The following is a 20,760-nucleotide window of genomic DNA, read 5'->3' on the forward strand; positions in this document are numbered from 1 at the left end:
CTCAGGTACAGCCATTTCTTGCACTCCTCTCACTGTACCAACAAAGCACTCCCTGGGTGGCCAGGGAGCACAAGAACCTCCCAGGGCTCTCGTGATTCACCCCGCTCAGGTGCTCAGGACAGCTTTTCCCCACTTTTGGGTTTGGGGGGTTGGAACTGCAGGATTTTTTAACTCCCTTCCAACACAGTTCTACAATTCCACAGAATTTGCTGAAGCACTCCTCTGTCAGCAGGCATGTGCTCCCAAGCCTCCTGGGGCCATGCTGGGCACAGCCAGCATCCAGCCCAGCTTTCCCAAAACACAGCAAGGGACTGTTCTGGATCCACTGATGCTTTGATCCAAACCCAGCTGCCCTGGGGAGGCTCAGCCACACAGATCCCCATGGTCCTGAGCAGCCAAAGGCTGGGGCTCCCACCAGCACTGCCATCTCTGTGTGCTGGAAACAAAGCTGTGGAGAGCCCCTGTGTTGTTCCTGTTGTGGTGACAAGCCAGCCTGGGATCCATCACATGGTTTGAAACAAACATTTATTCACAGGAGGTTTGGGGGTGGCAGGTGCCAGCGTTCAAACACACCTGCAGCTGCTGACACTGACCCAGCAGTGTTCAAAGCCACCACCTCAAGTGCCATCACCAGGGGTTTGCCTCAGCTGAGTCCTCCTCCCTCTGCCCCCAAAGGTGCTGGAAGTTGGTCCCTGTGCAGGACATAGGGGACAACACGGCCTGTCACCTCCATCACCCCTTCCCAACCTGGAGATATGAAGGCTGCCTGCTGCAGGAGACTCGGGATCTAATTTTAATTTCAGCAGTTTGGAGAAGTGGGAAAAAGACCTTGAGGACATCTCTGCCTCATAAAAGCCACCTGCACTGAGTACATCTTTTCCTACCTAAACCTGATCTGTTCCAAACAGCACAGCCAATCCTTTCCCTTCCCAAGCACAGTATTTAGCCCAGATCCTGCCCAACCCAGCTTGCTTGTGCCCACACAAAGGGCTTGGGTGAGGGAGCTTTGTCCCATATTCTGTTGATTCAGGAGGTTGGTGTAGCCCCTTTGGGTCTGGGGACAATGACAGCATCCTGAGTGTGAACAAGGGATGCAGCATGGCACAGGGACAAGCAGGAGCCTGGAGCCACTGCACTTCCGGGGACAGTCCCCTTTCCTCCAGGCTGTGACCTGTGTGTCCCCTCCAAGACATGAGTCCACGCCAAGAGGCCATTCCCTCCGGGCAATCAGTTTTCAGGCTCAAAAAGGCCATCGCTGTCCTTGAGCAGAGCATCCGGCTCCTCCCGCAGCCCGTAGTAGAGGTCATCCTCCTCCCCAGCGCCTTGCCGGGGGGATCCGGGGTGCTCTCCCCGCTCCGGGGGGCTGCTCGGGGTGCGGCCAGAGCGGGCAGCAGAGGGCAGGGTCCGGCTCTGTGGCGTGGGGCTGCCGGGCACGGAGCCCTCCAGCGATGGTGTGTCCATCTCCTCCAGCAGGGATGCCAGCGGGGCATCCCCCGGGGCCGGCCGGGCAGGGCTGTGGGGACAGAGTCACACCTGGGCAGGAGCTGCCCTGGAGCAGCAGGAGTTCCCCCTGGAGCTGGTGGCTGCTGGAGCGCTGCTCAGCCAGCACCCCAGCATCACCAGTCCCCTTGCTGGGTTGCTGGAGCCCCCTGGGAGGTCCCTGTCCCAGCCCCAGGTGCTCAAGTCCTATGCCCCGAGCCTGCAGAGTGACCCCCATCACCTGCAGAGCCCTTTGGGACCTCCCAAACCAATGCTTGGGTATCTCATGTGGCATCTGGTTTGAGGGTCACATACTGGGCATCTCATTTCTATCAGTGTCTGACCAGGAGCTTTGGGGTTGTTCTTGTGAGGGACACAGTTTATATCGATAAAATGAAATAAAAGCAAAAATGCAAAGCTGAAAATGCAAATTACAACCAAAGGCCATGTAAATTTCTTCCTGGGAAACAATTTGGTGCAGAGACACCCCATGGGTTGAGACACCATCCAGGCTCCAGTGGGGCCAAGGGTCTGGGGGCTCAGTGCTGTGAGAGCAGCAAAGACCCCTCTGCATCCTCTCCCTCCCCCTATCCTGGGGTCTGACCAGCCCCATTTTCACCCCACATCCCACAGGCATCACATACCAGCTGCCTGCTGCTGCTTCCAGCCGAGGTGCCAGATCTTGGAGAGGATCTGCAGCAGCCCCCAGCTCCCGGTGGATCTCAGCTTTGGCCTGCACGGCTGACTGGGAGCAGCTGCGGGATCTGGGCTGTGCACTGGGTAGGAATGGAGCCGAGCTGACTGCCTGCCTCTGGATCTGCTCATAGGATGGCAGGCTCTTCTCGTAGCTGCTGGTGGCCTCCTGGTTGGGGCAGGGGGCAATCAAGCTGCGGGCAAAAGGATGACAGGGTGTTCAGCAGGACTTGGACCCCATGGAGCCAGGAGATGCTCAGGCACATGCACACAGGGCTCCATCACCTGAGGGAGTGGCTTTAGAGGCCACCAAGGCCACATCAGTGGCCACAGGAGCAGCAGAGCCAGGGGAACCTGCAGGAGCATCACTGGATGCTCTGCATCCCCCAGCATCACTCAAGCTCAGCCCTGGGGAGGCTCAGACAGCCTTTGCCTCTCCCAGCCTCATCCCTGCTTGGCATTTTGTGCTGCAATTGTCCCCAGTCTCAGACACTGCCCTCAGGGCACACACATTACCCTGTTCTGGGACTCACCAGGTGTCCTTCTGCGGCAGAATCATGGGTTTGTGGTCCAGAAACTGCTTGGCCTCCAGATCCGCAGGGATGAAAGTTATCTGTGGGGGAAAAGAAAGGCAGAGCCCAGGGGCTGCACTGGGCATCACAAGGACCCTCTGCCCTCCTTAGTGGTGACAGGGTCAGAGTGTGCCTTCAGCTGGGTTTAGGGTCTTTTCCCTCTGTATGTGGATGTCTTGTTGGAAATGGGCTTTTTTGAGGGAAATCAATAAGGAATGAATGAATTCACCACAGCCCTGCTCACAGTGCCTTTCCCCCAGTGGAGTCACACACATCCCCAAGCCCAGAGCAAGTCACAAGACCCACGTGGGAGGGCAGTGATCAGGAACAACACCGAGGATGCCCCAGTTCTTGCGCCTCAAGCACAGCAGCAAAGCCACATCTCACTGGGGCTCAGCTTTGAGGGGAGCTGCTTTCTCTTTCACCCCAGTCCCAGAGAACACAGCTGCTTTCAAAGATCCCAGCTGCTCCCAGGTCCTGAGGTCACTTCCCCACATTTTGGAGGGCAGCCAAGTTGTTGACAGGCCACCCAGCAGAGCGCAGATCAGTCCTACAGACGTCCTTTCCTTGGAAAAAACCCTTTTCTGCCAGCCCCGTTTCCCAGGGCAGGGACGTGTGGCTGCCCTCCGTGCCAGCAGTGCCCTCTGCCAAGGAGACTGGCAGGAGAGGGCTGGGCTCAGGGGGAAGTGGGACCCTCCGACCCCCATGGCCATGGCAGTCCCTTCTTGCAAGTCCTGGGAGCCTGCCAAGCCCCAGACCCCAAGGAAAGGGCTGCATGGGAGAGAAGAACACAATTTACTTCCTTGGGATTATTCCCTGCTGCCTGCTTGAAAGCAAAGCCCAGGGCTGAGGGGTGGGCAGGGGGTGAAGGAGAGGAGCCACATCCTGATGGCATCAGCAGGACACAATTCTCCCCAAACCAACAATTCCCCCTCCAGATTGCTGCAGCTGGCTTCCCCTGGGAAACGGAGGCACAGCCTGAGGCTACACATCCACAGCAGCCAAAGCCCCCCAAATCCAGCTGAGCCCTCAAGCCCCTCAAAGTGCTCAGCAGCGGGAAGGATCCTACCTTTGGATAGCACTGGCACATGCTCCAGGTGATGCCCACAACTACCAGCAGGACACCTAGGACACAGAAGGTGATGTAGATATGGGGCTTTTCCACGCTCATGATGAACATCCCCGTCATGACCAGGAAGAAACCCAGGATGATGAAGCCATAGCGAAAGGTCTTCTCCTCTGCCATGGGCTCCGGGTGGGAGAGGCAGGAGGAGAGGTGCCGGGAAGCTCCTGCCGGTTCACCCTCGGCTGCTGCCTGCTGAGACACCTGCAGGGTAAGGCAAGGAGTGGTTTCTCTCTCCGGAGGCTGCCAGGAGCTGAGGATCAGCCGCACGTTGAGCTGGTCCTGCCCAGGGCTGAGCCAGCCAGTTTTTAATGGGTTTGTAATGAATGCAAACACTGACCCGCTGTTCACACTCCAGTGGAGCCGCCCGGCACGTGTCCGGGTAACCTTCCCTGCGGCCACGCAGCCGGACCCCACGCCTGGGGAGGGGACAGGGAGACAGAGGGGGCACGGCAGCAGGGATGGAGACCCGGAAACCAGCTGGTCTTGTTGGGATTTTCCCAGCCCTGGGCACTGGAGCTGGACTTGGTCATAAACCAGAGCTGGCAGAGCCCCAGATAAGGGGGATGCCAGGGCCCAGCATGTTCCCAGGGGCTGCGGGGCTGCTACAGGAAAAGAGGGAGTGCTCTGGGGTCTTTTGGAGGCCAGTGGGTTTGGAACAGACCCTGCCCTGCTCTGAGTGTTAAGGCTGCCTCACTGGGCAGCAAGAGGGCTGTGAAAGGGGGACTAAAGCCAAGAAAGGATGGAGTGGGTTTGATCTACTCAGGGATAGTGAGGACAGAATATCCCTGTGCCCTGTGTTCACTTAAGTTGGAGTTGAGGTGTTAAAAGGTGTCTCCTTCCCACCACACATCTGACAGCCAGACAGCATTTGTTTTATTCCCTTGATTCATTCCCTCGTTTTATTCCCTTGATACACCTGGCTTATGAGAAATAATTCTGTTATAAACAATATGTTAAACGTGGCCGTGGCTCCTCAGGCAGCCCATTATTTCAGTGGGATGGAGGAATTGGCAGCAGACCCTGCCACAGCTGGCCTTTCCTCTGGGCAAGGCTGCACACCCATCCGTGGTGGGCAGGGAGGGAGGAGGCTCTGCCACTTGGGATGGCTTTTATTTTATAGGAAGCTGCTGGAAATGCCAAGTGCACTTGGATGCTCTGACCACATGCAAGACCCACTGAGCATCTCACACCAAATGAAGTGAGGCATGGGAAGTCAGTGTGCAGGGCAGCAAGGTGGAAAGGATGGAGATAGGGCTGGAAGGGGCATTGGGAAGGCAGAGAAGCAAATGGGGCATCACAGAGCTGGGCTTTCTCTGCATGGATTCTCCAGTCTTTGCTGCAGCTTTTCTCATTGAGTGGGCAGCTCCTGGCCTGAGAGGAGCTCCCCAAAATAGGATCAGAGCAGGGAATGCAAAGCCTCTGAAACCAGCAGTGGTTTTATTAAAAATATGAAAGCTTTCAAACATGCCAGTTACCCCCGACGCTCTGAACACATCGCCTGCAGGACCCACAGCCCCAACAGCGCCGAAGGCATCGCTTGGAAAACCAGGCTGACCCCTCCCGCTCCTCCTCGCCCACCCTCCTCTCACCCCACAAAGGAAGAGGCTCAGTTTAAAGCTGAGGGACTGGGCAGCCACCCACAGAGTCCCGGCCCGAGCTGCCCAGCTCAGACCCCCCGGACGCTGATGTTCTCATAGCTGGGGGGAGGCGTTGCCTGCTGCTCCTCGGGGTGTGGCGTGTCCAGCCAGGATGGGCTGGGGCGGAACAAGGCGCTGTCGGAGGAGCTGCGCCGGCGGCCGCCCTGCCAGCCCTCTTCCTCCTCCAGGTAGCGATACAGGGGCGGCGTGAGCTCCTCCTTCCTCCCCGGGGGCTGCACGTAGGCCGGGGCGCCGTGGGCAGGTCTGCAGGTCAGGGCTTCTTCGTAGGTCGGGATGGCACTGGAGTCCCAGGTGCTGTGGGGGAAGAGGAGGGAACCCAGCAATGCACATTGTCAACATCCCAGCAGCCAACTGGAGCATCCCAGCAGCCAACTGGAGCATCCCAGCACCGACTGGAGCATCCCAGTACTGACTAGAGCATCCCAGCATTCATCAGCCAGAGCCATCCTAATTCCCCATCACCCAGAGCATCCCAACACCCAGCACCTGTCGACTGGAGCATCCCTGTGTCCTGTCAACCAGAGCTATCCAAGTGTCCTATCAGTTGGAGCATCCCAGCATCCATCAGCCTGAGCATCCCAGAACCCATCAATTGGAACATCCCAGTGCCCCATCAGCTGGAGCATCCCAACACTCCAGCAACTCCATTGTCTGGAGCATCCCTGAGCAGATTAACACATGTGCTGGGGATGGCACATGGGCACGTTTTGCATGCTCAGGGTCAAGGGATGACCATATCAGCTGCTTCCCAGCACCAGGAGGGTGGGAAGCCATCCATGAGGTCTTGCAAGAAGGTCCCACAGGCAGAAGAGCACCCTCATCATGCCTAACCCCGAATTCACCCCCTCGAAGAGCACAGGCTGCCAACAGCCAAGGGAGCAGTTTGACACAAGAACCCAAACCAGCACCAGGCACCCCAGGTCACTGTGGTCATACCCCACTCTCACTCGAGCCAGAGCCTTCCCTGCACTGGCTAAGCCTGGTGCCACTTCCAGCAGTGCTTTGCTGAACAAACATGGCTTGTGTACAGGGAAAACCTCCGGACAACCTTTGCCCTGTGCATGGCCCTGCTTGGCACCCTATGGAACGGTGCAGCCCCAAAGCTGGGGAGGCTGTGAAAGCAATTCATCATTGCAGATGAAACCCAGCCCAGAGTGCTAGGAAGGCAGCAGGCATTGGAGGGCACAGCTGGTCCAAAGGAAAAGCCACGTGCTCCACAGGGATGCCTCCATCCTGAACTTGGCAGGTCTCTGTCCCAGACAGACTGCCCCGGGCCTCTGTGCTCTCTGGGATTTTGCCAAACAGACTCAGCTTGCACAGGAATGCTGCCTTGGAAATGCAGAGAGGGGGATTTATCCCAGCACAGGATGCTTTGCTGAGGCTGGAGGAGCTGCTGCAGCACCAGCAGTGCCAGGGTGCTGCATTCCATCCAGCATAGAAGCTGGGAGCTCAGAGAAGGGGACATTCCCCACGGGGGGCACAGCAAAATCACATCCTGGGACAAGGAACTTCCCCCCAGCTACCCAGACTGGCTCACAAGCTCACAGATATCCAGATGGGCACTGAAACCCCTGGAGAACCAGGAACGTGCCTCCCACTCCAACTAAGTTTTTATGGTTTAATGTTCTTAAGAGTTTCTTTTAGTGCTGCTTTTCCCCAGAGCCCGATTTATGCCGGAGCCAAGATCTTTGCTGTGACCCCATAAAGCAGCACTGGGAAGGGCTGGCTGGCTCTGCTTCCACAGCAATCTCTGGAAAAAATAACCATTTTGATAAAAAAACTTTTAAATCAAAAAGTGGGAATAAATCTCAGGCTCACAGTGGAACAGTGTGAAGACCCAAAAAGCAGCAGTGCTATTCAGGCCAGGGCAAGGAGTCTTTCTATAGAAAAAATGGGCTTCATAAAGGACCCTCTGCCTACATTGCTGTCTTGATGTCATTCCAAGGGTTATTTTCCTTATTTTTTTTCATCTAACTCCCATTCAACAAAGAATTTGCTTCCATTTAGAATGTATTAAGCACCCTTATCCTTACAGAGCATGGCAGACCTGGGAGACTAGGGCAGGATCCAACAGTCAGCAGTCTGGGTGACCCCTCCCCACCCCCACATCCAAACCTTCTGCCAGAAAACCAATGCATTCTTCTGCTTGGTGGCCCTGCTAAGGAGATGTCTCCCTTGGCATGTGATGGCCCTGCAGGGCAAGGAGAGCTGGATGTAGCCGAGCCAGCCGTGGGCACAGCCAGTGTGGGCATGGAGGGGGCGGGCAGGGTTGACATTAATGAGCAGGAGCATCTGCTCCAGGAGCAGGAGGAGAGCACAGAGCAGGCTCTGAGCTGTGGGGATGTGTTGCTGTTCCTCAGCGAGCAAGGCTGGCAGCAGACTGAAGCTCAGGGACAGCCAAACCCACCCTCCACCTCTGCCCACCCGAGCAGGGACGTGGCTCCCACCTGCAGTTCCACTTCTCCGGAGGTTCTGCCGTGAAGTACTGCAGGTCCCTGGGGAAATGGTACTGGTAGCGCCTGGACACCACCCTGGCGTTGGCCTTGACGGACCAGAGCAGGCCGAAGATGAGGAGGATGCCGCCGATGCCGCAGCAGAAGAAGCTGACGGAGCGGAGCAGGGCGCTGGAGGAGGAGGAGCTGGGAACGGCCTCGGCTTCCCGGGGAGGCAGGAGGCGAGCGCCGCTGCCCGAGCCCACCTCGCCGTCACTCCACCAGGCAAAGCACAGTGTCCCCGTCACCAGCAGCACGGCCCCCGTGATGGTCATGCCGTAGCGGAAAGAGGAGGCTGCCATCCTTCGGGAGGTTTTAGGAGGGGAGAAGGGGGAGATAAGGCATGAGAGAGCCCACGTCCTGAAAGACAAGAAGGGGGATGGGTTTGAGGGGGAGAAACTCAGGGAAGACCTGCCAGAGGAGAAAATGACTGAGCGAGGACCTCGCTGAGGATTGCAGCCTCTTTAGTGGTTATTATTGACCATCAGAAGGGGCATTTCCACCATCTCAGATGGGAAGAGCAAAGTCAATGCCAGGTTGGACCCATAAACTTTCCAACAGCCTCATAAAAACATCCTAATTGTCAAGGAACAGCACAGCACTCCCACAAAAGCAGGATGGACACCCCAGCTCCAGGGGCTTCCATAGCTTTTCTCTTTGGGTTTTATTCCAGATTTCCTCCCCAACTTGGAGGAATGCCAGCTGGGTTTCCTGGGTTCTCACTACATGGCTTATGGAAGAGGTCAGAGAGAGGGACGTAAATTTAAGATGTCATCACTTCCAAATTATCAGTGTGCCTGTTTTCTCCTCCAGAACTGATGACATTGGAAAAATCTGCTCAATCTTCATCCACATGAGGTTTGGCACACAAAACCTTGCTCCCCTGGGTCAGCTCCAGCACAAACTTTCTCAACTTCTTGTCGAGATTGATCCTGCAGGTGTTATCACCACATTCACCCTCCTTGTCAGGGTGGTCTGGGGTTGGTTTGAGAACTGAACAGATGAGGTAGTCCCACATGTTTCTGCTGGGTGGCTCTTCTCAGCTAAACATCACACACAGAGAGCAACCATGCTCCACTTTCCCTGGCACTGCAAAACTTGGAAAGGGGGAGCTGGTTTGGGATCTCAGTCCCCATTGCTTTCTCCAGCAAACAGCAAGCATCTGCTGCCTCGGCTTGTGCATCTCATCTCCCAAAAAAACAGCTAATCAGGGAGGCAGAGAGGTCCCACAACATCCCCTGGGCCCTGCTTGCTGCCCAGCAAGAAGGAACAGGTTCAGCTCCCACTTCTCAATGGACAAAAAGCTTCAGACCATGTGAGAATTTAGCATCAACAGCCCCAGGCAGATTCAGTCCTGGGTGACTCCTCTGTGAGGGTTTCTTGTGGTGGCAGTGCCAGTAGAGTACCCACACAGAAGGGATGGCCAGGACAGAGGAGCAGCTCAAGCAGAGGGGGTTGTGACCTCTGCTTTCATCACTCTGCCTGTATGTCAGTAACCAGAAGATAATGTGGTGGTTTTGGTCTCCATTCCTCCAGGCAGGGCTCATCTCCAATAGAGGAGTCTTAAATCATACCCTGAGATCTGGAAGTGTTGAGTTAGAACTAAGCAGGGAGCAGAAGTCCAGCATGAACTTGGTGTCATCAAGGTCAGGTGGAATTATGTTATTTCAAGCCATTATTTATCAGATGGGCCCAATAAATGGAAAGCCAAATTACCTTGTAATGAAAGAAACACTATCTGATCTAATGGACATGTAATGAAGGAAACTGATGAGAAATGGGATTTCGGTGCCCTGCAGGAAAGCTGCAGGACTGGGAGCCCCAGCAGCACATTCCAGCTCTTGTCTCAGGGTCACAAGCCCGAATTTCTGCCCAGGCTGGCAGTGGCCAATGGTCACCAGCTGTGACCACCCACTGGAAGGAGATCATGTTCCCAGGTTTGGAGAAGGCAGAGCTTCCCTCTGTAACTGGGGAAACGTTTGGATGCTCCCTCCTGAACGGCAGGGGCTTGGCTGAGCTGAGATGGAGAAGGGATTATTGGGGATGGCATTAGATGCTATCAGGGATCAGCACCCCAAAACCATCACTGAGCATGAGCAAGACACAACAGAAGAGCTGGACTCAGGTTGCCTTGGAGCAGGAGATGCTCAGGAGAGCACAAGGACCCCACTGACCTGTGAATGCAGCTTCTTTGGAAAACAACGCAATTTCACAAAAAAAAAGCTCAGCCAATATTGTTTAGAGAAAAAAACACCACCTGAAAAACCCTACAGCAAAGCTCTCAATCCAACTGCATGGAAATGTCAGGTCACTCCAAACTGAAAGCCTGGATTGGACCAGCACCAAGAGTTGAAATGTTCAGCTCCTGCAGTCAACACTCTCCTCATTCTGGGGTCAGACTGGCGAGGTTTGGGAGATGCCATGAATTCTCTGGTGAGATTTAGGAGATGCTGTGTTTCCCCTGCCTAGGCACAGGGAATTTTGCAGCCTCCAGCACAGCGCACATCTGGGAGCGCTGGCAATGAGGGGGAGGCAGAGAGAAGGTGGAGAAGCCTCTGGGAGGTGACAGATTGACAGCTCGAGAGAATAAACTCTTCTCTCTTGACAAATCCAGCGCAGCGCAGGGAGCGCCGCTGAAAGCTCCCCCAGCCTCCCTGCACGTGCCTGTGCGGGGGCAGCTCCGCCGCGCTGGGTGACATTGCCACCGCTGGGTGACATTGCCACCGCTGGGTGACATTGCCACCGCACCGTCCCCTTGCCAAGCCTGCTCTCGGGCTGCCACAGCTCTCCTGAGCCTCTCCAAAAGACCCACGGTGTTTTCTCAGCACACCAGCCGCTGGAAGAAGGGTCTGAAGGAGCAGAGGCAGGGAGCGAGGTGCGAGGCTGGGGCAGGACCCGAGTCACTGCTCCCGGAGCCTCTCCCGGCTCAATTCCCGGGGCACTCCGCACAGCAGATCTCCCTCCCCGCCAGCATTCCCAGCACAAGTTTTCACGGAAGGGTTGCCCATCTGACCATGGCAATTGCCGGCTCCCAAACAGCCTTCTCCACTTTCCGAGCCACCCTGACATTTTGTTCTGCCCTGTCTCCTCCTTTGACCTGCTCTGAAATAGTTTGCCGGGGAATAGATTTGCACGTTGCATGTACAAACAGATACGAATGTTGATAGTTTACATAGTTCCAGTGAGATGCTGAGAATAGCAGCCCCCATATAAAGTTATGCAGATGGTGATTCATTGGGTCTACTAAGCATTACTCAGAAAAACGCTCTTTTCAAGCAACACGAGAAAAGAAAAGAGTTTTGAACCTCTCCCACCGCCATCAAGCAGAAATCCACCTCCACACCCGTCCCTCCACGGCACTTACAGACCGTCCTTCCACGCGGGGCTGGAGACCTTTAGTCACAGAAGAAGAACGCCGGGCAGAGATGCACCAAAGCGTGAGCATGTCATTAGGGAGATCCCTTCCTGCCTTTATCCAAATTTGCTATTTTGTCGTGATAGTTATCAGTGAGGGTTTGCTCCCTATGCAAAGCAAAGTAATAAGTGATGCTTTGGAAGAGCATCCGAGAACTCCGGTGCGCTCAGCCTCCCGAGGAAGGTTCGGACAGCGGAGGGCACGTGTGTCCCCCCAGCCAGGCGATGCCTGAGCCCCGCGTCCCTTCTAAGGAGGTGGCCGTCCTGGCGGCACCCGTGGGGGTCTCTCCCCCGGCACAGCCCCCGTCCCGCCCGGCACAGCGCCCAGCCGGGGGCTGCCCGTGTCCCCCCGCCGCCCCGGCCCCGCCGCGTACTCACCGCCGCCGGCAGCCCGCTCCGGCCGAGCGGCGGCTCCGCCGAGCCCGGCCCGCGGGGCGGGCGGGGCCGGGGGCGGGCGGGGGGCGGCTCGGGGCGGGCAGGGACCGCCGCTCCCTGCCGGTAATGCACAGCCCGGCGGGCGGGCGGCTCCCGGCTCCCCGCAGCGCGCTCCCGCTCCGTTCCGTCCCGTCGGAGCGCTCCCGGCAGTTCGGGATGCGGAGCCCGTGAGGGGTCCCTGCGGCTGGGACACCCCTGCTCTGGGGACATCCCCGCTGTCCTTTGTGTGGGACACCCACGCTGCAGCACAGGAGGGTCTCTGCCCCAGCCTTGCTTTGCGACCGCTTCAGTTCTGCTCACCTCTCTGTCAAAGGCTAATATTGTCCCTTTCCCTAGTTCATGGAATCATAGAACTGTTTGGGTTTGGAAGGACCTTTTAAAGGCCACGTAGTCCAACCCCCCTGCAGCCAGCAGGGATATCTTCAACTGGATCAGGCTGCTCAGAGCCCCATCTAACCTGGCCTTGAATGTTTCCGGAAATGGGGCATCCACCACCTCTCTGGGCAACCCGTGCCAGTGTTTCATCAATCTCATGTAAAAAAACTTCTAATCTCAGTCAACCCTCTTTTAGTTTAAAACCATTACCCTGCAGCACTCAGGACACCTGGATATTAAACAAGCTGAGGGTGCTCTGATCTCAGTTTCAGGACGGTCGGTACGACAGCATCTGGATTCAGGCACAGTTCCTCACTAGAGAGCAGGAGGAAGATTTGATCAAGAGCTGCTGTAACGTGATGTGCTATGGCTGTGCATCTCACAGCCCCACAGATCCACCATGCTGCTCTTTAGCTACAGCTGAGCATCACTGACAGGCAGAGCCATTTCTGCAGATACCCTGGGCTGATGTTCCTGCACTGCTTGGAGCTCCTCACCTCAAAACCAGCTCAGGCTTTACCTGCACAGGCTGCAGGGAATGATGCAAAGCCCCGCTGTGGAATTCATATCTGCTTCATACATGCTTAGAAGCCACTCAGCCCAGCTGAGAAGGTGTGGGTGTACAGCAGACACTGTGCAGGTTTACACGTGGCAAACTGAGGCACATGGAGAGCTGGCCCTGCAGCACGTTGGGTCTCCATCACAGAGGAGCATGGGGCAGAAGTCCCCAAGGCCAGCACCCATTGATGTGGGCACTGTGAATCACCAGTTACCCTGTTGAAGAACAATGAGGCACCTTCGTCTGCTCATTACCTGCTCAGATTTTGTATTTAACTGAAATTTTACTGTCAAACAGGATCTGAAGCACTTCAAGGTGGCATTAGAGCATGACTCCATGCTATTCCCAGCACAGGGCTGCAGAGTGAGATGGCTTTGTGCCAACACACTGTTTCTCCAGCCCCACAACCATCCACAACCTTCTGCCTTCCCCAGAGATCTGGCCCACAGGCAGCCACAAAACCATGACAATTATTCCACCACAAGGCAGAGGCTGGAAGTGTTGAGCTGTACCAGCAACTCTGTCTGCTTAGCAGCACCTTGGCCAAACTGCATTTTCCCTCTTCCTGCTGGTGGACAAGGTGCTGCAACACAGGGCACAGGGAAAGGGCTTCTCCAGAATAAAGACAGAAAATCTGTGCAAAGTATGTAAAACATCCCATGTACAGTGAAACTGCAGTGGAGAAAACAAGGAGATATAAAAGACATCTACAGCCCCTGCAAGAACAAGAACAAAGGAAGAACGGGGAAAGAGATTGTTCCAGTAATTGCCTCCCCCAGGTAAGGATGCTGAGCCTGAGCAACGCTGCTGGCACAAAAAGTGCTGCTTTTTGATTCACTGTTCACCGAATTTTGCTACTGCAGCAAATCACATGTAGAATAGTGCATTTCACTGTATAATCAAGATAAATAAGTCCGCTTTTTCAAGAGGTGTGTGTGTGCATATGCGTGGACTCTCTGCCCTGTCACAATAGGGAGGGTGATACCAAGAGCACCAAGTCAAGAATGAATTCAGATGCACCAAGTCCAGAGGAGGAGAGCCCAGGCTCCCTGCTGGAATCCTTACACATGGGACCTGGGCCAGGTCACAAGTGTCCATCAGTGATTTGGCACACAGGCCACTTGCACCACACCCAGCTGCCCATACAAAGCACCTCTGGTCCTGCCCCCCATGACAGAGTCACTAAAGAGCCATTGATGTGGCTTTGCAGGCATAAAGCATCCATGTCATCCAGATCCCTTGAGAAGCCATTCCCAGGGGCCAGCAAATCTCATGTTTTCCTCAGCAAGGGCCACTGGGCATAGCAGGAGTGGGTGCAGCCTGCCAGGCTGATAAGGAGCTGCAGCACGTAGCCATGAGGATGTGCAGATGGGAAACAGTTCCTGCATCCAACACGTGTAAAGCAAAGGAGAAACCTCCTGCTGTTTATCTTTGCCTTAATTTGCATCCTCTTAAAATGCCTAATTAGTTGTGCTAGTTGACATACCGTCTCTGGCACTCCTACTTAATCCAGTCAGCAAACCCAGGCTTTGAAAATATTTGCCCTACATCTTCACATGATGCAACATTCACCAGTGTCCTTTGGCTTGTTTGGGGTTGAACCTGCAGCTGGACATGGATGTCTCTGTGGTGGTCCTGCTGCATGGGCAGCTGGGGGTTTGGGAACACTCCTTTGTGCTCTCCAGCAGGAAAGCATTTGGATGTGAAAGGAGATCTTCCCCTGACCACAAAGCATGGGTGGTTTTTGTTCACCTCCTTCTGCAGACAGCTGTGTTTTTGCCCCGAGACTTTATTGACTGCAGAAGCCCTTTTCATACCACAATATGTACTTTGTAATATATCTTATTATTTCATTCCAATGGCTTTTACCGAGTTTGAATTATAACAGAAGAGCAAGATGTGCATAAAGTTTTTTAACACCCGTTTCTGAAGTGGTTTCTGCACTAGCTATGTCCATCATCCAGCAAGCCACTGGACCCAAAACCTCTGAGTGTTTCAAAGCTGAAATATTTGCTTACTCAGCTGTAATGATGTCCCAGCTAGCAGCCTGTAAAGCTGCACCACACTGAGGAACTCAACTGTGGTGGAAAGTCTTGGAAAGAGACTTGGAAAGTACTGATAGCATCATCCACAGAGGGCTTTATGGACAAGCAATGTTCTCAAATTCCTTCAGCTCTTCATTTGGGAATTGTGTTAGTACAGGAGCACCTGGCTGTGGTGCCAACTCCTGTTGGGGCTGTTGTGTAGGTAAAAGGGTATGATAAAGCTCTGGGTTTCCTGTAAGGGAAATTTCTGTGTTGCAATTGAAGACAGAAGCAGCTTCCTAGGAGCTTCCCAACAAAGTCTGCAAAGGATTTGAAATTCGCCTGAAAAGGGATGAAGGAAGGAAAGAGTTCAATCCTGATGCTTCAGCTCAGCCTTCATTCAGACAAAACTTTTCCTGAGCTCCTGGTGAATTTTGCCTTAGGGAAGCCCCATATCTGAGCTTCTTTATCCATGAAGAGCCACCCCAGTTGTGTTACACATGGGTAACCCACCACGCAGCATGTTTTACACACCACAGCTGCTGCAGCTCTGCTAGAGTGAGAGCTGCAGTCAGGAAACATTGATTTCCAGCCCTGCAGGTTCCTCTGTCAAGCTGGATGTCAGTCACAAGTGCATCTACCACACCTGAGCAGTGAGCTATGGAAGACCTGCCCTGGCTGCTGAAACATGACAGGAGTTTGCTTTATTCCACACCTCAGATATCTGAGCTTGAAGCTCCTGTGTATCCTTGATTCCAAATGCTGATGTTGAAAGAAGTAGCAAGCATTTTGATTAAACACAAAACTGGCTAAATTTGATTTCCAGTGAACACAGCATTAGATGTGAGATGAACTACATCTATGCTGACATCCCCAAGCCCCTGTGCTTCTTCATGCCTCTGCTGCATGCAGCTGTTACAGAGGTCTCCAGGGAGTAGGGAATGGGTTGGGCTTTGTTTATTTTTCAGCACAAAAATGCAAAAGAGAAGCTCAAAGCAGCATTAATTACAAACTTTAGAAAAAAAGTATGGAGCAGCCATCTAGCTCTTCTGGTTGCCACCATGTGTGGAGCCACAAAAAAGCCCTCAGTGTCCAACACACACCTGTCCCAGATGTTCCACAGCTGGTTTCTTTTTTCCAATGCCCCTGCATTATCCCACTGCCTGCCTTGGCATCAGGCTGCCCACAAGCACTTGTTCACAACAGAGTGCTGTGCAGGGAGGTGGCTGAGGGATATTATGCTGCCAGCAAACCTTACAAACATTTTCTTGGAAGTGTGAAGCCTGGGGAGAGATGCAAGGGATGGCTGAAAGGAGGAGTGTTGTCAATAGTGTTCTGAGGTTGTTAAAGAATCACCAGCAAAGGTATCAGCAAAAACAGACTTAATATAAAAGCAACAGCACAACAAAGTTCGTTGGCAAGGTTCACTCCATTACTTACTAGATGGTTAAAGCATAGAGAGAAAAAAAGCAAACGAAAAATCCAGTGTCAATCGATCCAAACAGAAATAAACCCAAAATCATCTGTGTGGAGGCTGGGCTGGGGAAGGAGAGACAAAAGGACGGGAGAAGGTAAGGGTAAAAAGAAACACATCCTAAAGGCCCAACAATACTTCAATAAACAGCATTTAAAATTAACGGCATTTAGACCTAGCAGACTCAACTTATGTTACCAGTTAAGTTAAACAATATAACAAAAGATTCACACAGGATTTACTATACTACAACAGTAACTTACTTACAGACCTAAGTTACAAACCTAAAGTAGTTAAGAACCAGCAGAGCAGCATTCCCAGTACATTTGATTCAGCATATGCACACTTGCATGCACACAGACATAGAGACTGCACAAGGCACCTGGAAGAAATTCCCTTTGAATTCAGTGAAGTACTCACCTGGGGTGCCTTTGCTGTCCTGCTGTGCCCAAAAGCCTGGCTGCTTTCTTCAAAGCTCATCTGCAATATCAGCTGCTGACCCAGCAAGAGCTCTGTGATTTCTGCCTGCACCCTTTGCCTTGTTTTAACCCAGAACATTTACATCTTCTTACATGGGTTTCTAGGTAACTGGAGACAATTGTTCACAAAATTGTGACAATTTTGAAACTCTGCAAGAAATGACAGGAGGTGAGTTTGGGAAATAACAGGCTGAAACTTCTCTGTAATGGCACTAAAAGAATCACGGCCAGGCTGTCAGAGGATATCAACACTCATCTCCAGTGCCACAGCTCCCTCAACGGGGAATTTGGCTCTCACTCTGGCTAGCTCTGTGGTATGAGGCTCTGAGGAGACCCCACTCCTGATGTCCTCCTGATTTCTGCCTGAAAGAAACAGCAGAAATGGAAGTGTAGGAACAGGTTGCTCCCATCTCTTCCCGTGATCTCTCTGAGGAAAACAGACTGTACTGACTTGGAAGAAAGAGGAGGATGTGAATGTGAGTAAGAGGCATTTACAAAGATATGTGTGAAGAAACAGCTGGAAAACATTGCCTGGATTAGCTGCCTTCAGACTGAAAAGAAAGGTCTCCATCCACCACATGCAGATGACTTACATCAGCACCTCAGACTGTGATAGGACCTCACAGACAGCACCCCTCAGCAGCATCCCTGAGACACAGACCTGCCATCCCTGATGGAGAGCACAGGCTTCGCTGCTCGACCTCCCTGGGAAGTCACCCAGGATCCAGAGGGTTAATCTTCCTCCCCAAAATGTATCCTGTCCTTTCCCCTGGCTACTCATCTTATTTGAAAAAGGTGAATTTCACTTCCCTGGCACTTTTCCTGTGCTAGAGAAGTGCCAGCTCTTGTTGGCAGGCAACTCGTTGCCTCCCAGAGGGATGAAACTCTCCTGCCCTGTGATTCACTCTGCCAATTCCAGCATGAGGGAGAATTCATCCCAGCCCTATAATCTGCATTAGTCTGGGTGTAAGCAGACACCTCAGTGCAATAAAAGTTCAGAGCTTATTACAGACTCTGCGCTGATACCAGAGATAATGGTAATTAACTGCTCTGGGATGACAATGGTTTATTGCTGGCTGATATCTCAATGCTTTCCTTAAGCATTCTGTAAAAAATGGGCCTTGCCAAGGATGGAGAGGGCAGGAGGAGAAAGAAAGCAGTTGTGTGAGTCTCCAGCTCAACCCATGAGACTTGGAAGTGCACCTGGAGTTTAACATGAGCTGGGGGCAGCATCAGTGCATTTACCCACTCTCAGATTTATTTGTGAGTCACAAGGTTTCTGTGGGTGGGTATTTAAAGGCCACTGTTCCCCATGGGCACAGCGCTGCAGCAATCATATTTTGATGCTTACTTTTGGAAGTACAAAAAAATTGGGGTTTGGTTGTGTCAGGAGGTACTGAAATTGCTGTCTCACTTTACTAGGTATGGCTCCAACCAACCTGTCAAACTGGATTCTACAGAAATTTCTTATATTAAAGGAAACTGAGCAATCACATCCTCATCACCTTCCGTGCAGACACCTTTTGCAGTCCCTGATTTGCAGAGCTGAGGACCAGTTCATTTATCCTGTACTCAGTCTGAAAATCATTCTGTACCTCCATGAGATGATCCACACGTGGGAGCACATCATGTCTTTCTCCACAGAAAGGGGCAGGAACCTCTTCTCAAAGCCTCCAGCTTCCTTCTGCTCAGCTCCATACACGTGGGAGTTGCTTCCAAGGCACATCTGCTGTTGAAAGGAGCTGAGCAACTTGGAGGGAACAAATACTGGCAATCAGCTTTCGACCTGATTTTATACTGAGTTTTCTAGCGAAAAAAGGACATTTGTAGTCTATCAGCATAGCACTGAACCACATTAAATACGCCTCCATTTATCTTCAATAAGACCAATACAGTTCCTTATTATTGGAACAATGGTGTATTTTTGTCACCCTTAATTATTAACTTATCTGGCTGCAATTTCTTAGTTTATTAAAAGGATATGCTAGGTGACTTTAACAACTATACAACTCTTATATAACCAACATCTTAAACTCTTTTTTTCCAGCCATTCTTTTCCTTTTTTTTGCTTTGCTCACAGCTTTTCTATTTTTCTTTGGCATAGGTAAGTAAACCCAAAGGGCCAGATCCTACAGTTACACTGATGTTTTTGGAGTATGGCCAGGAGTTTTATCAGTTTACATCATCTGGGATTGGGCCCATGAAATTTTTAAAACGTTGAAATAAATGAAAGCAGACAGGTGACAGAGTGACAGCACCAGACAGAGAGAATGGCCACAGCCAAGGCAGTGCAAGCCTTAGCTTTATTTGGAGGAAAAGGACCAGCAAGTACATCTGGTACTGGGAGGCTAAACACACAGGCAGATTTGCTGGGAGCTGAAAACAGAAGAAAAATTTGGCCTGTAGAGAAAAACAACTTGTAGTGTTTTCCTCGGGTGACATTGGCAAGCCTTCACCATCACATTAGCCCCGAATGCTTCCTGCATGTTCCCACAGCATTTGCCACTCCAAGAGAGAAGATTCCAGAGGCAAGTGATGGGAGAGGATACCCTGCAGTCATTCCCCACCAGCTGTGGTTCACAACTGCCTCCATGACAAAGTTCACCCTGAGGCCACTGGTATATGTGTCCATTATATCATGAGTCTGAAATAACCCATTTATTGTCTTTCAGTGACTGCAGCTCATTTTTGATGCCCAGCACAGTCAGTGTCCCCAGGATCTCACCAATGAAAGGAGACAGGGCAGCACCACTGCTTCTTCACCCACTTGCCCTCCTCACTCTCAGGGATGTGAAGCCAAATGATGGTTGCCATGAGCTCGCTGTCCCCCACTGCTCACCCAGAGGGATGTGGCCTCCTTCAGAGTGCTGGAACCCTAAGTTCTTCATTAACCAGCTCTCCACACCCACTACTGTGCCACAGCCATTTCATTTCTGCCACAGAGGACACTGGCCCCAGTGACAATGAAGGGAGGGCTGAATTCCTTTCCCAGTCTGGCTCTCTGTTTTGACAAGTGATTCTTTTTATAAATCCCAGACAGGGTATCCTTTCAGAGGGAGTTGTAAAGCTGGATTTAATGCACATCACAGAGAATACATGAAAGCTCTCGTATGTTCCACAGCACTGGGAGTTTTTTTGGCAGCTCTGTGAACATGCTGACCAGCAGCTGACCTTGTCTCCTGATGCAGAGAGCCACTGAAGGATGGAACACACTCTGCCATCATCAGTATTCCTGATTTCATCCTCCCAAGATGCTGATGGGTCTCACCAGTTGCCTACAATAGCTCATCACTAGAGGAGTGGGGCCACACAACATGATTGGTATCAGAGCACAGAGGATACAGCCCAGGTATCCTTGGTTCCTGCAGCACTCCTTCTCTTGGTGAAGCCCTTCCCAGTGTGAACAGGGTGACTGCAGCCTTAAGAGGACAAGGGGAAAGCAAGGAAGAAAGAGCAAAGTCATCCTGAGGACTCAGTGCACTGGACAGGGTGGACTAATTCATGTGGAGAGCTTTCCCCAACACAGGTGTTAAACAAGTTCTTCCACATTAGGTTTGCCTACACCTAAAACAGCCTCACCAATCTAACTTTGCCTAAGCCTTCAGGTGGTGATTCACTTTCCCTGAGAGCTATCTGGAAGTTTCTAAAGTAACTAAAATCCCATTTTCTCTTTTTGACCGATTTCTCAAGGGACACCCCAGCTCAGCTACAGGTGCTGTACCAAACCCTCTGCTCTCCTCACCAACTCCACTCATCTCTACGCCCTCACACGAAACATTTGTGAAACCTGAGAAATAGGTCCTGGGCAATAGATATCCCATTGATAAATACCTTTCAAAAAACCCCATCTGGAAGCTAGGCAGTTGAGCAACATCAGGTTAACCCAGGGAGCCCCACTCCAGCCTGTGTTCCCCTACAGGATTTCCCTTCAGGGCGACTGAACATGCTTTGGATTTCTCAGCAGAGGGAGCTTCTCACAA

General features: G+C 52.5%; 2 protein-coding genes across 6 annotated transcripts; both read right to left on the reverse strand.

Annotated features, from left to right (window-relative positions):
* Positions 1 to 770: 770 nt before the first annotated feature.
* On the reverse strand, positions 771 to 4,139 carry BSND (barttin CLCNK type accessory subunit beta). Its single transcript, XM_085067506.1, has 4 exons — positions 3,814 to 4,139; positions 2,706 to 2,785; positions 2,124 to 2,366; positions 771 to 1,513 (listed from the first exon to the last, which is right to left on the reverse strand). The coding sequence occupies exons 1-4, from the start codon at positions 3,988 to 3,990 to the stop codon at positions 1,228 to 1,230; spliced, it is 786 nt and encodes a 261-aa protein (XP_084923632.1). The 5' UTR covers positions 3,991 to 4,139; the 3' UTR covers positions 771 to 1,227.
* Positions 4,140 to 5,287: 1,148 nt separating this feature from the next.
* On the reverse strand, positions 5,288 to 17,200 carry TMEM61 (transmembrane protein 61). 5 transcript variants are annotated; one of them, XM_085067511.1, is made up of 3 exons: positions 16,723 to 17,200; positions 7,976 to 8,374; positions 5,288 to 5,822 (listed from the first exon to the last, which is right to left on the reverse strand). In XM_085067511.1, the coding sequence occupies exons 1-3, from the start codon at positions 16,857 to 16,859 to the stop codon at positions 5,537 to 5,539; spliced, it is 822 nt and encodes a 273-aa protein (XP_084923637.1). In that variant the 5' UTR covers positions 16,860 to 17,200; the 3' UTR covers positions 5,288 to 5,536. The 5 variants fall into 5 exon arrangements, with proteins under 5 accessions (XP_084923637.1, XP_084923633.1, XP_084923635.1 ...); XM_085067507.1 differs by having other exon boundaries at positions 7,976 to 8,380; positions 16,722 to 16,843; XM_085067509.1 differs by lacking the exon at positions 16,723 to 17,200 and adding an exon at positions 12,170 to 12,208 and having other exon boundaries at positions 7,976 to 8,380.
* Positions 17,201 to 20,760: the final 3,560 nt, after the last annotated feature.

This window comes from Lichenostomus cassidix, chromosome 8, assembly GCF_008360975.1.
Source record: "Lichenostomus cassidix isolate B80296 chromosome 8, HeHo_3.0, whole genome shotgun sequence".
In the NCBI taxonomy this organism is placed as follows: domain Eukaryota; kingdom Metazoa; phylum Chordata; class Aves; order Passeriformes; family Meliphagidae; genus Lichenostomus; species Lichenostomus cassidix.